The sequence below is a fragment of the Onychomys torridus genome, chromosome 8 (genome assembly GCF_903995425.1).
Source record: "Onychomys torridus chromosome 8, mOncTor1.1, whole genome shotgun sequence".
Classification (NCBI taxonomy): domain Eukaryota; kingdom Metazoa; phylum Chordata; class Mammalia; order Rodentia; family Cricetidae; genus Onychomys; species Onychomys torridus.
In genome coordinates, this window is record NC_050450.1 from 109,433,297 (window position 1) to 109,450,875 (window position 17,579).

At 40.8% G+C, this 17,579-nt stretch overlaps 1 protein-coding gene across 1 annotated transcript in view; it reads left to right on the plus strand.

The window, feature by feature from the left end:
- The window catches only part of Tbcd (tubulin folding cofactor D), a 167,549-nt gene that overhangs the window by 4,343 nt on the left and 145,627 nt on the right, over positions 1–17,579 (plus strand). Inside the window, exons 3-7 of the mRNA XM_036198362.1 lie at positions 1,930–2,027; positions 3,031–3,132; positions 4,057–4,203; positions 4,589–4,644; positions 17,129–17,261. Of these exons, the coding sequence (XP_036054255.1) occupies positions 1,930–2,027; positions 3,031–3,132; positions 4,057–4,203; positions 4,589–4,644; positions 17,129–17,261 (536 nt within the window). The remainder of the gene's footprint in view (positions 1–1,929; positions 2,028–3,030; positions 3,133–4,056; positions 4,204–4,588; positions 4,645–17,128; positions 17,262–17,579) is intronic.

Genomic DNA, 17,579 nt, shown 5'->3' on the forward strand with positions numbered 1-17,579 from the left:
AGCCTAGTGCTAAGATTGTAGACCTCTGCTACCAAGCTCAGTCTCTTCCTTGTGTTTGATCTTTGATAGTAAGCCCAGAATCTAACTCTTTTTAACTGATTATGCAAGGCTTATTAACTGAGTGATCTAGCCTTTCCCCCTGTTTGAAATACAATTTTTTAATATAATTTTTATTTCTGTGTATGTACATGTGTCAATTCTTGGGCTTACAGGCAGTCGTTAGCTATCTAACATGGGTTGTGGGAACCAAACTTGGTCCTCTGTGAGAGCAGCAAGCACTCTCAACCATTGAGCCAGCTCTCCAGCCCTGAAATACCATTATAAGTCTGTATTCAGTACTCATATATACTAGCTTTGGGTCTTAGACTTTCTGTTCTGTTTCATTTGTCCCTGTGTATACTTTTTCCCTGTATCATTTGTTTTTGTTAGCTGTTTTACGGTGTATTTTATCTAGCATCACACCTATTTATTTTACTATTTTCTAGTCCTTTCATTAGTGCAGATGAACTTCACCATTGTTTTTTCACTCTCCAGACCTAACAGAGCTCCTTGGAGCTCTGTTCAATACACAGGTTCATATACAGGAGATGTTTTTATGAGATTCCAATTTGGCTCTTATGAATAATTCTGCTTTAAACTTGTATGTACCATCTTTGGATAGACATGTTTTTATTTCTCTTAGGTGACTATCTTAAGAGTGGAATTTCTGGGTTGTATAGTAAGTGTGTCTTGTAGTAATGTCATACTATTCTATAGAGGTTGAGTCATTATGCATCTTCACCAGTAATGAGTGAGGGTCCCCGATACTTTAGCCCCTCTAGTCAGCCTCTCTGGTTTCAGTGGGAAGTAGTCTCACCCCACGCTGCCTTTGTTAGGTGCAAATTGTATCTTTTTTACTAAGACTATGACACAGCCCGTAGTCTGCTTTGTTGAATCTTCCATTGTATTTGAAAAAAGTGTCTTTTATACTGTGGACTAAGGTGGATGATGGTGCTGTTAGTATCCTTACTGATTTTCTGTAAAGTCCTGTTTCTGCTTTTGGTTTTTGCTTTATTTTGATGTTCTGGGATTTGTGGTATCATTTATTAAATTACTTAGTCTTCACAATGAATTGATCTTTGTAATTAGAAATGTCCTCTAGGTTTTGAAATGTTATTGGTTCTTAAGTCTCTCCTGATAGCAAATACTGTGTGTATCTCCTTTTTGTCTGGATTCAGCCTGCTAGTCCTTGTCTTTCAATAGCCGTGAGGGTATTTTCATTTAGTACTTAATTCTGATGACATGGCAAGGTTCAATCACCTCTTGGGACTTACTTTCTTGTTACCCCATTTCCTTCTTGGGTTCTTCCTTCCTTTCTTATTTACTCTATTACTTTATTTTGTATTAATTTAATACCTTTTGGTGTTTATTTATTTATTTTGAGACAAGGTCTTACTACATAGTCCTGGCTGGTTTGGAACTTGTTATGTAGACCAGGCTGGCCTTAAACTCACAGAAACCCATTTGCTTCTGCCTTCGAGTGCTGGGATTAAAAGATACTTGTCACTGGCTTGGTATTTTATTTTATCTTCACTACATGCTCAGTAGTTTTTGCATGACCCTCATTTTCTCTTTTTTTCTGTCTTGCTGCATTAGTTCAACCTAGCCTATTGGTAAATCAGAGGAATTGTAACAGGTATCATCTGTAAAACATGGTGTCAGATATCAATTTTAGATATTTCCCCTGTATTTTAAAAATGGGAGTGAGTGTTAAGGTGGGTACCATTCTTTCAGCGATGGCTGATATGAGCATGTACTTCTTTGTTGTGTTGATCCTTGGTTAAATAGGCTTACTAATACTGATGCATTTTTATGTCCTAAATAAGACCATTTTCATTTCCCTGTTGATGTTTAATTTATGGTAAGTATTTCATATCTGTTTTTCCCTAGAGTGGATGATGAACTCATTGTTGGACCTAGTACAGGATGAGACATCTCTGCCTGCCCTTGTGCATCTGGCTTTTAAGTTTCTTTATATCATCACCAAGGTAACATTTGTGCAGCACTCTAGAGTAGACAGATATTTTCTCATCTAATTGCTATAGAAGTTAGTTCCTAAGTATTATTTCTTGGGGAGCATGGTTCTTCAATACAAGTTGTGGGCTTTCATTTTCTTTTTGGTATGTGTTGGGTCTTGGGTGTTAGTGATCTTGAGGTCCTTTAGTTAGAGTAAGGAAAAAGCAGAAAAGCTCGGTGGAAATAGAAGTGTTTCCTCTCCCTCTTCCCCTAGACAGGATCTCATTGTGTAGCCCTGGCTGTCATACTACTCACTGTGTAGACCAGGCTGCCCTCGAACTCACATAGATCCTCCTGCCTCTGTCTCCTCAGTGCTGGGATTAAAGGTGTGTGCCACCACACCCAGCAGTAGAAGTGCCTCATAAGCTATAGTATGGGGATGAATTTACTGGGGAGTCTCACTTAGGCTGCAGCTCTGAGGAAGAAGGTCTGGGGCTGGCGATCTGCTTTCTCTGCCCATGTGCTGGCCCCAGACTTAGAGATGTGGGGCTGACTTGGAGTCATTTCTGTGTGAAGTTTGTGAGTCTCAGGGAATATGTCCTAGCATTTTTACTGTGTAGCAGGGGGAGGCATTTGGCTGTTGAGATAATGCTGCATGTTCTATAGAAGTGTTAGTGGAGCCACTTGAGGTGCATAGGGACTTGGTTTTCATAAATGTCAGAGAGTAATCTCTGAACAGGGTAGAAGCAGAAGTTTTTAGTTTGTAACTTACTTATATCTCTGATGCACACAGTATGATTTGTTAGCCATATTGGGGCAGAACATATTTAATGAATAAATAAAAATAAAGATAGCTTTCTTGTCTCTTTGGTCTTGCTGAGTTGTGTCACTGCAGTGTGACAGAATCTCCTCGGTCATTGGGGGACATAGACAGTGGTTTTTGATGAAAGTGTCAAGATAACTTTACTGCTCTTTCTGTTTTCTATTATATAGTATAGTCTGTATTCTTTATATTCTAATGTCTTTATTTGGCAGGTTCGGGGATATAAAGTATTTCTGCGTCTATTTCCTCATGAAGTAGCTGATGTTCAGCCTGTGTTAGATATGTTCACAGGTCAGAATCCTAAAGACCATGAGGTGAGTTCTTTCCAAGCCCTCCCTGCTGGCTCCACTGTCACTGGCAACTCTTATTTTCCAACTTTCTTTGTTTTTGTTTTTGTTTTTTCCTTTGGTTTTTATCTTAGACTGTTTTAAAAATATTCCTTCTGATTCTTCTTTAGCTTCTACACATGTTGGCTTTAAGTTGTTCTGTTTTAGAATATATCCTTTGAAAAGCAAAGAGTATGCTTTTTTTTTTTTTTTTTTTTTTTTTTTTTTTTGGTTTTTCAAGACAGGGTTTCGCTGTAGCTTTGGAGCCCGTCCTGGACTAGCTCTGTAGACCAGGCTGGCCTCGAACTCACAGAGATCCACCTGCCTCTGCCTCCTGAGTGCTGGGATTACAGGCGTGCCCCACCACCGCCTGGCAAGAGTATGCTTTTTAACGCAGGGTGACTGTGCTAGGTCTTTAAGACACCACAGGTCCATGGTGCCCTAGGAAGACTAAAAGGCACAGCACAGAGTTGTGCTTACAGTGAGTGTGGGGTTGATGGTGTCTACGGGCCTGTGGAAGGCATTGGGTTGGCAGGAAGGCCAATATAATGGTCAGTGGAGTGTGGTTGGATTTTGTTCTCTCTCTCTTTAATTATTATTTGGGATTATTATAGGTTCTTGTTATGTAGTCCAGACTAACCTAGAACTTACTATGTGGTATGGGCTGGCTTTGAACTTGAGATCCTCATGACTGAGCCTCCTGAATGGAGGCTGAATGCTTGGTGGCTTTTCTTTTTTTTGAGATCAGGTCTTACTATGTAGCCCTGGCTGGCCTGGAACTTATGTGAATCAGGCTGACCTGGAACTCAGAGCAATGCCTTCTGAGTGCTGGGATTCAGGGTATTGCACTATCATACCCAGCAGCTTTGTCTTCTATACTGGAATCATTCTGACTGTGATTTAACTCCTTAGACGTGGGAAACACGCTACATGCTTTTATTGTGGCTCTCTGTGACCTGCTTGATCCCTTTTGATTTTTCACGCCTTGATGGGAACCTCTTCACTCAACCTGGAGAAACACGAATACCCATAATGGACCGCATTTTGCAAATAGCAGAGGTAACTATGATCATACAGACCTTTAACAGTTAATTGTGCACTTGTTCAAATTTAGTTGTCTTGAAATGAGTTTAGTTAGGTAAACTTTTGGTGTATATATTTACATTTGCTTGACTGACATTACTGCTGTCAGTGATATCTTGGCTTACATAGAAATTGAGATAAGTTATGTAGAGATTAGATAAATTACTTTAGCAAATCCCATTTCTTTATAGATAATACAAATATTTGTTAAACATAATGGTGATATATAAAGGGTTTTAGGGGCAGTGGTTAGGGAAACTTCATTTTACATATAATTTTGAATATTGTATAAATACTACATAATTGTAGGAAATCTAGAAAATAAAAGAATACTAAATCGAAATTTGTCAAATTCTTGCAGTCCTATTTGGTGGTCAGCGACAAGGCACGAGATGCAGCTGCTGTGCTTGTGTCCAAGTAAGTCTTGTCGACTGTGCAGGGCTGTTGTGCCTGGTAAATTCTAAGCCTGTCTTATCTCATACATTGTTATATGCTTTGTGTGTATCTCTTCTCAGATGAAGTCTCTTCCAGGTTTTTATACTGCATAGATCCTATTGCCCTCCCTGAACAGGCAGCTGAGGTTGGTCACAGAAGATGTCTGAATGAGAAGTGACCACCCTTTGTGCTGCTTTGGGCTTATGGAGTTGACTGGCATTAGTTGATGGTGCTCACAGGGGTCACCTGGTACCAGTTTAGGGCTTGTAGGATTCCTTAATATGAGTTTGTGATTTGTGGGGCTGCCTGGTGCTGGTTTGGGACTCACAGGGATACTTTATAGGCCCTTGAAGAGAAATATACTTAGTACAAGCACAACTGGGATTTCTTTCTGTATTGTGATGCTCCCCCTAGGTGGCAGCAGCTGTGAGCTTTTTAAGAGTCATCTCAGAAGCAGTTTATGTTGGGATTTGTAGAGATCATGGACACACATGGGTATGGTTTGGGAATGAAATCCTCAGAGAGGGTTATAGTGTAGTTCACTGGGTAAAACCTTGGGTTCTGACAAAAAACAAAAACAAAAAAGAAAAAAAAAAAACCCTTGCAAATTTCCTGTGTACCTAAAAATGCAAGTAGGAGATGGTTTCTCTGATGAGCTAAGGTGATCAACACAACCTGCTTGTCTCAGACATACATGCCGGTCTGAGTGAACTTGTTTTGTGAAATTTGAGAATGTTAGGATTTTTTTTTTTAATGTATTATTCTTGGGGCTGGAGAGATGGCTCAGTGGTTAAGAGCACTGGCTGTTCTTCCAGAGGTCCTGAGTTCAATTCCCAGCACCTACATGGTGGCTCACAACTGTCTGTAACTCCAGTTCCAGAGGACTTGACACCCTCACACAGACATACATGCAGGCAAAAAACCATAAAACAGAAATAAAAATTAAAAAACATTAAAAAATACTGTTCTTGGAGAATTTTGTATAATGGATTTTGATCGTATTTACTCCCTACTCCTCTCCATAACTTTTCTCATCTATTCCTTCCTACTGTTCTGTGACACTGTCCCTGGGAAGACCTGAACAAGTGTCTACTCAGCCGCAGATAGGAAATTTATAATGACAGATCAAATTATGGATGCCACCAACATCCAGCTTGGTCAGCTAGTGAGGTGTTTTTTTTTTTTGATTTTTTTTTTGTTTTTGTTTTTTTTTTTTTTTTTTTTTTTTTTTTTTGGTTTTTCGAGACAGGGTTTCTCTGTGTAGCTTTGCGCCTTTCTTGGAACTCACTTGGTAGCCCAGGCTAGCCTTGAACTCACAGAGATCTGCCTGGCTCTGCCTCCTGAGTACTGGGATTAAAGGCATGCGCCACCACTGCCTGGCTGCTAGTGAGTTTTATTGTGATTATTTACAGAAATATGGGTGAAGGGTTACTTATAGGAACAGAAACAACTCAAGACAGCTTCATCACCAAAGCCCACTCCAGCACAGTTGACAGCTCAGGAAACTTGGAGCACACTGAATAATCTGTAGGCAGTTCAACAGGTTGGAAACTGTATTTTCCAGGTAGCTTAGTTAAGCTTTTCCAGGTAGTTCTCCTGGTCTCTGCTTCTTCCAGGCAGTTTGCTTATCTAAGAATGTCTCTCAGTAGTCCTTGCTGCTTATATATGCTTGGAGAGGGAGGGCCTAAATGAATCTAGTCAGTTTCAGGACTGACTGAGCTTAAGGAGCAGTATATAGGCTGGAGTATTCACCTTTCTTTAGAACATCTTGTTTTTCTTCCTTTTAACATTCTGTGTCCCCTTTATTTTGTTTTAGATTTAACTTTTTATAAAAAAAGGTTTATTTAACTTCTGTTTTATGTATATAGATGTTTTGCATACATCTGTGTCTTTGTACTGTGTGTGCATTGCTTGTGGAGGTCAGAAGAAGGTGTTGAGTTCTGTGGAATTAAAATGACATATGGTTGTGATCCACCATGCATGTGGGTTCTGGGGATGGAATCCTAGGTTCTTTGAAGAGCAGCCAGTGCCCTTAACCTCTGAGCTACCTCTCCAGCCCCAACATTCTGTGTCTTGAGATATATGGTTTAACTGGGAGGAAATTGATACACAAAACCTACCCCCACACTTGGTATCCTTTTTTAAAAAACTAACAACAAAATCCTCCAATGTTACCTGAACATTCATGGGTATGGGGATGTTCACTGGAGCGTGGTCAGCCTTCCAGGGTCCACACCCTTAAAGAGGACTGATTTTTTTTCCTCTTCCAGAAGCCATCAACTGTCTATAGCTCCTCAGTTAGATGTTGGTACTCATGAGCCCCTTCCCCCTTCATGGTATAGTGTTGACTGGCTTGGTTTGTGCAGGTTGTGTGCAAGCAGCTAAATAGCTACTTTGAGTTCATGAGAGCAGTGGTCCTGTCGTGTCCAGCACATGGGTGTGAGTGAGTTTGTGGTGTGTGTGTGATACAGATGTTCCATCTGTGACTGAGCACTCCCCTAACACTCTACTGACAGTTATTTTCTCTACTTCGGATCAGTTGTGAGTTTCTGTATTAACCACCATCCACTGTACAAAGAAACTTCTCTGGTGAGGTCTGAGAGCTATGCTAATCTATGGGTAGAGAGAGAGATGAGTTTAGAGGACAGTTTGATAATATGTATATTTAGTGGGATAATAGGTTCATCCTGGGCCCTTTGAACTTCCCAGCCATGAGTTCTTAGCTAGATTTACAGTACCAGATGATGTAGCATGAATCTTAAATGGTCTTATTAATAAAATCAAACCTGAGTTGCAGTGAATTTGTTTACTTAGTTCTGAGTCATCTGTATTCCATAGTCACCTTTTTGGTGGGGTAAAGTGTAGCAGTAAGTTTTTTCTGGTCTCACCCAGGGCTGCGTGGTCTCACCCGGCTTGCAGTCCCTCAGCTGCTTATAAAATAATAATTCAGAGGCTTAATATTAATTACCAATTGCATGGCCTATGGCAGGCTTTTTGCTAGCTAGCTCTTATATTTTAATATACTTTTACTAATCTGTAAGTTGCCATATGGCCGTGGCTTATCAGTACTTCCACATCTTGCTACTCCTGGTGGCAGCAGCTGTGTCTCCCTCTCTGCCTTTCTTCTTCCCATATATCTGCCTGGATTTCCCTCCTGCCTCTAAGCTGCCTTGCCATAGGCCAATGCAGCTTTATTTATCAACTAGTCAGAGCAACATATATTCACTGTACAGAAAGACATCCCACAGCAGTAAAGAGTGGCCCTATGCACAGTATACTGTTCTTTGTTAAAATGCTGTGTTACACTAATTGCCAGCAGCATTTTGTGCTCTTCTCTGGCTTGGGAACCACACCTGCTTCCTTTAGTAGGTGAGCTTTGAGGACAGAGCTTCCTGTAACCTTTGTTTTCTTTCTTTCTTTCTTTCTTTCTTTCTTTCTTTCTTTCTTTCTTTCTTTCTTTCTTTCTTTCTTTTTTTTAGATAGGGTTTCTTTGGAGTGCTAGGATCAAAGGCATGTGCCACCACTGCCTGGCTATTTTCAAGTTTTTGAGACAGAATTCTATTCATTAGCCAAGACTGGCCTAGGGTTCACTATGAGGTCCAGGTTGGTTTCAGATATACTTATCTTCTTGCCTCACTCTCCTAATTTCTGGAATTACAAGTGTGAGCTATCATGCTTGACTTTTCCTTAACTTTTTGTTTTTCCTAACTATTATTTTACTTTTAAAGTTTATTTTTACTCTTATTTAAAAAACTTATTTATTATTTGGAATTTTCATACACGAACACAATTCATTTATTTAGATGCTATCTATTGTGCCCTTATTCCCACTTCCAGCTTCTCTGGGAAACACCCCCACTGCCCAACCAGTTCCCTTCCCAGCTTCCTGTCTTTTTTGTTGTTTATTGTACCTAACCTGTTGTTCTATGAGTATAAGGCTAAGTATTTCGAAGGCAGTTTTATTTCTGTGTTCCTTCAGCAAAATAATATTAGTAGAGCTTATGATCTCCCCAGCCATGGGTTATTGACTAGGTAATTAGTACCAGACTTGAGTTCCTTTTTGTGGAGTGGGCCTTAAATTCATTTAAGCTGTTGGTTATGCCTGTAATATTCATGCCACTGTTGTACCAGTGGATCGATTTTGCCAGCCAATCATTACTGTAGCTTACAGGATTCTGGGTCAGACAGTTGATGGCTTTTCTTCCTCAGTAGACTTAAAACACCTTTTGACACCATGAAAGCCAGCCAGCAAGGAGGAAGCTTCCAAGTCAGTACAGTTTGATTTTTCTATGTCTTGTGATTAAAGTGTGTGTCTTTAGCAATCAAGTCTTACTATCAAGTTCTAATGAGTATCTAAGAGCAGTGGCAGTAGCCTGTATTGTTTGGTGGGGATCTCTGGGACCCCTCCTCTAACTCTTACTTCGTTATGTTGTTACAAAGCTATTTAGATAGTAACATACAGAAACATAATGAAACTCTGTTAAAGAAAGATAAGGGAGCTAGGCATGGTGACTCATGATTTAATCCCAGCACTCAGAAGGTAGACAGATTTCTGTGAGTTCAAGGCCAGCCTGGTCCATACAGTGAGTTCTAGGCTAACTAGAGCTACACTTTTAAACTCTACCTTGAAAACAAAACAAAACAACAACAAAAAATGAAAGACGAGAAGAGAGCTTTACTCTTTAAGATTTTTTTCATAAATTGGTTTTTTTTTTTTCCTTTCTTTTTTTTTGGAGCTGAGGATCGAACCTGGAGCCTTGCGCTTGCCCAGCAAGTGCTCTACCGCTGAGCTAAGTCCCCAACCCATAAATTGTATATATACATATATATATATATATATATAATTTTTTATGTATATGGGTATTTTGCCTGCATGTATGTCTGTGCACCATGTGCCTGCAGTACCGTTGGAGGTCAGAAGAATACATTGGATCCCCTGGGACTGTAGTTACTCTATGGTTGTTAGCCACCATGAGGTTGCTGGAAATTGAACCCGGGTCCTCTTAATCACTGAGCTAACTCTTCAGCTCCCAGCTTTATTCTTGATGGCATCAGCTTGAAAAAGTAGCTACTGTTTTCTGCTTATATATGCAAGGAATACTGGACATGATGGCACTGTAGTATTCATACTTGAGAGGGTGAAGCAGGGCAATCACATGAGCTTTGGAGGCCATCGTAGGCTACATAATGATGCTCTCTCTAAAGAAAAAAAAGTACCAAAGAAAAAGATAAAGCAAGGCATATTTCATGAAGAAAAATAAATTTAGAACAGAAAAATCCTATATATGAATTCTAGTGACATACTATATTTTTGTCTTTTTCAGTGCTATTATTATTATTATGATGATGGTGATGATGATGATGATGATGTTTCTTGAGACAGGGTTTCTCTGTGAAATAGCTCTGGCTGTTCTGGAACTTGGTTTGTATCCCAGCCTGGCCTTGAACTCCCAGAGATCCATCTGTCTGCCTTCTGAGTGCTGGGATTAAAGGTGTGTGCCACCACTGCCTGGCTTTCAGTGGTAGTATTAAATTGAACACATGTAGCACAGTCTCACAAGGTAGCACTCTACTTTTCTGTTGGCCTGACCTTGTGTATGCCATGTGTTAGGACTGATTGCCTCTGTCATTATGAAAGCATGGCAAATGCCTGTCTTGCTATCCGGATTGTTTTCTGTGTATAGACCCTAAGAGGTGCAAACCTTGGGCCCTAGTGCTCTGCTTGGGCCTTGGATGTGCCAGATAGACTGGAAAATACCCTGCTTTTTCTTTATACTTGTGAGATTCTTGATGTTGTTTAACATTAGCATGAACAGTGTCTGTGGGATGGATTTCTCAGGCGATTATTGGCCTTTTTTTTTTTTTTTTTTTTTTTTTTGGGGTACTAAAGTTTTTTTCTTCTACTTCCATTTCTCCCCATTTCTTCTCTTCATCCCATTCCCCACTGTTTTTGTTTCTTTTTCTTTTCTTTTCTTTTTTTTTTTAATTTGCTTTTTTTTTTTTTTTTTTTTTTGAGATAGGGCTTCTCTGTGTAGTTTTGGTGCCTGTCCTGGATCTCCCTCTGTAGACCAGGCTGGCCTCAAACTCACAGAGATCCACCTGGCCTGTTTTCGTTTCTTGTTCCTTTAGAGTCTTCTTCTTTAGCCCAGCCTGGACTTGATTTTGCTAGGTTCAGACTAGTCCTAAACTTAGGATGATCCTGGCCCACCTCCTCTTTGCTAGGATGCACAGGTATTTGCCACTATGCTTACCTGAACTTTTTTTTTGTTTATTTTTATTTTATGTGTATGGATGTTTAACTGCATGTGTGTCTGTGCACCATGTATGTGCATGATGCCCATGGAGGCCAGAAGAAGCATCAGATCCTTTGAAAGTTACAGATAGTTGTAGGCTGCCCTGTGGGTGCTGGGACTCAAACCTCTGGTCCTCAGGAAGAGCAGCCACTGTTCTTAACCACTGAGCCATCTCTCCAACCCTAAACTAAAGTTTTAAACTTTATTTTTATTTTTTATACTTATTTTTAAAATTTCCCCCTTTTGTTAAAAATAGATTTTTTTTCCCTCACACAATATATCCTGGCTACAGTTTCCCCTCTCTGTACTTCTAGTTCCTTTCCATCTACCTTCCAGTCCAGATCCACTCCCTTTCTGTCTCTAATAGATAACAAGACATAACAAAATAAAAAATAGTAGGATAAAACAAAACCCATTACATCGAAGTTGGACCAGGCAAATCAACAGAAGAAAAAGAACCCCAAGAGAAGGCACAGGAATCAGAGACCCATTTGTTCACACACTTGGGTCCCATAAAAATGCTAACTTGAAAGCTATAATATATATGCAGAGGACCTGGTGCAGATTGCGTTGGCCCATGCTTGCTTGCTCCAGTCTCTGTGAGTTCATATGAACTTTGATTAGTTGAGTCTGAGGGCCGTGTTCTCATGGTGACTTCCATCCCTCTGGCTCTTACACTTTTTCCACATCCTCTTGCTTGGGGTTCCCTGAGCTCTGAGGTGATGGATTTGAGGGAGACATCCCATTTAGATGTGTTCTAAGGTTTCTTTTTTGGCATAATGTCTGGCTGTGGGTCTCTGTGTTTGTTCCCAATCTGCTGCAGAAAGAAGCTTCTCTGATAATGGCTGAGCAAGGCACTAACCAATGAGTATAGCAGAATGTCATTAGGAGTTGTTTCATTGTTACTTTATTTTTTTAAAGACCAGGGCTATCTAGTGTCTGGTTCTTTGTCACCCAGGCAGTGCTAGGTATGGGTTCCATCTCATGGAATGGGCCTTAAGTCAAATCAGACATTGGTTGGTTCTCTCACAAACCCTAGCATATTTTGCAGACAGGACAAGATTGTCGATCAAAGATTTTATGGCTGGGTTGGTGTTTATGTTTCTCTTTTGGTAACCTGCAGAGTACCTACCCATGCCATAGGCATAGAATGAAGGAGTGAAGGTTCTGTGTGGGCACCAGCTCAACCACTCCATGTTCAGTGAGTTGTGTGGATGTTGTCTTCAGCAATGGGGCCTTGCTGTCAGATTGTGGAGAACAACCCATTGTCTTGGCAACAGCCTGGGTTTTGGGGGGATTTCAGTGTGACCCCTTTGACCAATGGTTCAATTGGATGTAACCCAGTCCTGGTACCAGAAGCTTGATTTGGTGACAAGAGATGACCAGATGGAACTGTCTCCCTCATTAGTTGGAGATGTCTTTGGGATTGCTTTCATATTATTTTAGGAGGTTCCACTACACTAAGTTTCCATAACACCCTTAAAATATCCCTCAATTCTAGTTGTCTCTCCCCTCATTCCCTCCCTCAACTCTACCTCCCATCCTCTTCACCTGATCCTCCCATTTCCCATCCTTCTTCCCTGCCCCAGTCCACCTATAAAATCAATTCTATTTCTCCCTCCCAGGGTGATTGATCTATGTGTCCTCCCCAGTCCCTTCCTCTGTACCTAACCTCTCTGGGTCTACAGATTGTAGCTTAGTTATCATTTATTTAATGGCTAATATCCACATGTAAGTGAATGCATACTGTATTTATCTTTGTAGGTCTGGGTTACCTCACTCAGGATGATTTTTTTTTTTTATACTTCTATCCATTTGCCTGCAAATTTCATGATGTCATTTTTTTAAACAGCTGGGTAATATTCCATTATGTAAATTTACCACATTTTCTTTATCCATTTCTTCTGTTGAGGGACATCGATCTTGTTTTCAGTTTCTGGCTATTATGAATACAGCAGCAATGAACATGGATGAGCAAATGTCCTTGTGGTGGGTTGAAGCGTCCTTTGGTTATCTGCCCAAGACCATCACATTGATTTCCAAGTGCTGTACAAGTTTGCACTCACACCAGGAATGGATGAGTGTTCTCCTTATTCCAAATCCTCTCCAGCATGAGCTGTCACTTGTGTTATTGATCTTAGCATTCTGACAGTTGTAAGATGGAATCTCAAAAGTAGTTTTGATTTGTATTTCCTTGATGCCTAAGGATGTGAATATTTCTTTTAAGTGTTTCTCAGCCATTTGTGTTTCCTCTGTTGAGAATTTTCTGTTTAGCTTTGTACCCTGTTTTTTAATTGGATTATTTGGTGTTTTGATACCTAGTTTCTTGAGTTATTTATTTATTTTAGATATTAGTTCTTTGTCAGATAGGGAGTTGGTAAAAATCTTTTCCCATTCTGTAGACTGCTGCTTTGTCTGAATGACAGTATCTTTTGACTTACAGAAGCTTTTCAGTTTCATGAGGTCCCATTTATTAATTGTTGATCTTAGTGTCTGTGCTAATGGTTGTGTGCTCAGAAAGTCTTCTCCTGTGCCAATGAATTGAAGGCTAATCCCCACTTTCTCTTCTATCAGGTTCAATGTATCTGGTTTTATGTTGAGGTCTTTGATCCAGTTGCAGTTGAGTTTTGTGTAGAGTGATAAATATGAATCTATTTGGATTCTTTTGCATGCAGCCATCAAGTTTGATCAGAACCATTTGTTGAAGATGCTGTCTTTTTTTCCAGTGTGTATTTCTGGCTTCTTTATAAAAAAAAAAAAAAACAAAAACAGACATCCTTAGGTGTGTGGATTTATGTCTAGGTCTTCAGTTTGATTCCATTGATCAACATACCTGTTTTTATGCCAATACTATGCAATTTTTATTACTATGGCATTATAGTACAACTTGGAATTGGTAATGGTGAGACCTCCAGCAGTTCTTTTATTGTTCAGGATTGTTTTAGCTTTCTTAGGTTTTTTCTTTTTTGCTTTTCCATATGAAGTTGAGAATTGTCCTTTCAAGTTCTGTGAAGAATTGCATTGGAATTATAATAGAGATTACATTGAATCTGTAGATTGCTTTTGGTAGGATGGCCATTTTTACTATGTTAAATTTTACTATGGATCCTAGTAATCCATGAGCATGGGGGATCTTTCCATCTTCTGATATCTTCTTCAATTTCTTTCTTCAAAGACTTAAAGTTTTTATCATTCATGTCTTTCACTTGCTTGGTTAGAGTTACTCCAAGATATTTTATATTATTTGAGGCTATTATAAAAGGTGTTGTTTCCCTAATTTCTTTCTCAGGCTATTTGTCATTTGTATATTGGAAGGCTACCAATTTTTGTGAATTAATATTGTGTCCAGCAACTTTACTGTTTATCAGCTGTAGGAGTTCCCTGGTGGAATTTCTGGGGTTACTTAGGTATGCTATCATATCATCTGCAAAAAATGATACTTTGACTTCTTCCTTTCTGTTTGTTTAACTTCAGTTGTCTTACTGCTCTAGCTAACACTTCAAGTACTATATTGAAGAGGTATGGCAAGAGTTGATAACCTTGTCTTGTTCCTGATTTTAGTGGAATTGCTTTGAATTTCTCTCCATTAATTTGATATGGGCTTTCTGTAAACTGCCTTTATTATGTTTAGGTATGTCATCTTTGCTGTTTCAGGTCTGAGGCTGTGTTCAAGTCAGTCCAACTACTAGGATTCCTAGTTAGCTGTCTGGGTATCTCTTTGCTTTACTTACGTAGAATTCATAGGTAGGCAGTGAAAAACTTTAGTGCTGGTCTTGATAGCTTTTGTGTACCTTAGCATTTGATAGCATCAAATTTCAGGAGTAAGCAGGCAGAAACAGCAGCAGGTGATGTCCTCTAGTGTTAGGGATCTTGTGCAAGCTTCTGATAATAGTGTCCTTAGTTATACAAGTTTTAGAGTTTCTGAGAAGGCTAAAGATGCTAGGACCCTTAGTTTTATGAGTATTCCTCATCCCTTGGCAGCAGCTGGTATGCAGGTATAGGTATTGAGATTCCTAAGTGCTGGGTAATGTTCAGTGTTACAGCTCCATGGCCTGTAGTTGGATGTCATAGGACTTAAAGCCTTGATGGTTCTCATGAACAGTAGGGCCTATAGTTTTTCATCTCTGGCTCTTCATAGCCTCCGTCTTGGAGTCTCAATCTCCAGTGTCTCTTGTCTTCTCTCTACCTTTGCTGTCATTCTTTCTCCAACCATGGCTGCTGGCCTCCCTGTTCAGCTGCCTTTGTGTTTTGGTTTTTCGAGACAGGGTTTCTCTGTAGCTTTGGAGCCTGTCCTGGACTAGCTCTGTAGACCAGGCTGGCCTCGAACTCACAGAGATCCACCTGCCTCTGCCTCTGCCTCCCGAGTGCTGGGGTTACAGGCTTGCACTGCTGCCACCACCACTGATAGTACTGTGGCCGCTGTCAGCATTGTCGCTGTTCTAAAGCAGCTACTCTTTTTTGATTCTAGTTTCTGCTGCTGGCAGCCATCAGTCTTATGGCTCTCCCTCTTTTGTATAGATGTCCTGCTGCTTTTGCAGTTTGGCCTGCTGATGGCTCAATGCTGCTTTTTCTTTAGTTTTCAAAGTGGTAGTTTGTAATATAGCAAGTGACTTTACATTTTTCTAAAGTTTAAAGGTGTACCTTGCCATGGAAGTAAATCTGTGCATACGAGCCATGGCAAGATGAAGGCAGAGGACAAATACTAGACTGTGTAGGTGCTGCTTAGGGAAAAGCTTTGGTCATCTGCCACATAGATTGAGCAAGAGGACCACTGAGGTCAGACAAGAATTGGACCATGTTGTTTGGAAATAGGGAACCTAAACCCATGAGCATATCCTGTGAGATGTGACCCACAGGAGGTGGGATCTTTACCACTCATGGGATGATGAAGAGTGCCAACTGTCCACTTATGCTTGCCTCCACATGCTTTGGGAGCGGCTGAATCATAGTACTACTAACCAGTGTATGCTGAGAGGGTTTGTTACCAAGAGAGTGGATGTGGCTCTAACTGGCTCTCTAGATGAGCTGGACAGGTATAGTGACAATAAATGGGTTTAGGTCCTAGGGTACTAGAGGGTGGGTGGATGTCATAACTGGTGGTTCCAGTTCTGACTCTTAACTGTGGACTCAGATAGCCTATTGGCTGGAGCTTCATGTCACTCTCTAATGGGCATTGCATGTGGAATACCCCAAAGTGGACCTTTCTGTCCCCAGGACTCATAGCCTCCCTTCTCTATAGACAGTCCCACTGTTCACAAGAACTATTTTATGACTCCCTGCTGGTACCTCCATTTCCATTCTCCTACCTGAATATCCTGGGATTGTAGTTAAGACATTCATCAGACTTGCTGCCTGGCCTGCCTGGACCCTTTGGTCCCTATACTTACTGCTATGCATCTCCTCTTAGCTCCTTTTCCCCTGATATGGAGCTTTCCCATGTAGCTGGTGTCCTTCCTTGTTCAACTCTCCCCTGCAAGTACCTTTGAGGTTGTCTGAACCTTCTTTGGGGAGGTAGCACCTTCTGTTACCCTGTCTGCAGTTTGTCTTCTAGTTTCTTTCTTCTGGTGTTACACTTCTGGATTGCGTTCTCTTTTGGCGTCAGCCCTGAGAGGGCAGAACTTTGCTTGTTTTTTTCCATTATAGGACCTGTATAGAGTCACTGAGCCAGAGGTCTGGGCTCATGTGGGTGGAAGGAAACAGATATATGCAGCATGAGGTGGGAGTTGTATGACTCCATAGAGTTGTGGTAGAGAAGTCCTAGGGTTGGGGTTGGCTATTGGACTAGGTTGTTGAGGATGTATCCTGAGGTTAAGGGATATACTTGGAAGGAGTTGGAGCTGAGAAGTAGGAAAATGTTCCCTGGCTGTGGTGGGGATAAAGGTGTCCATTGATTTGTGAAGCTGCTGGATGAGTTGGGGCTCAGGAGGGAAGGAAGAAGGTGGTGAGGCCTGTGAATAACTTTATGAGAGATCTCCTGATGGGGAATGAGCTGCTAGGTCATGATGGTCAGGGGCTTGGTTTCCTAGAGAGAGAGTGTTATGTATGTAGGCAGCTGACTTGCTTAGGGATATAAGGTGACTGGGAGGAAATGTGTGTGGTGGTTGGTGGGATGTGGGTGAGTTTTCAACATTGGAGTCTTATTGAGCATCTCCTATGTTTGTATTCCTCTGCAGGTTCATCATACGTCCTGATGTCAAGCAGAGAAAGATGGCCAGCTTTCTGGACTGGAGCCTGTGTACCTTGGCCCACTCTTCCTTCCAGACCATTGAGGGTGTCATTGCCATGGATGGGATGTTGCAGGCCCTAGTAAGCACCAGGGACAGCTTGTGGATCTGTGGGACTGTAGGAATTGGCACTGTTTCCAAACTGTTGGTTCCATTCACTCTATATTCCACTGACTGGAACATGGTGGAATTTATTTGCATCATAGAATTGTTTCATTTTCTGCTGCTATGTCCTTAGTGTATGAGGCTGGCCTGGCGTGGTGGCTCACAGGTGAAAGCTGACAAAGTGTGCATCACCACTAGGGGGCAGTGGTGCCTTCAGAACTGCAGCTGGGTCCTTAGGGGTTTTGTTTAGTTTGGTTGTAAAGTAGTGAAGCTAGACTAGCCCTAGTGATAGAGG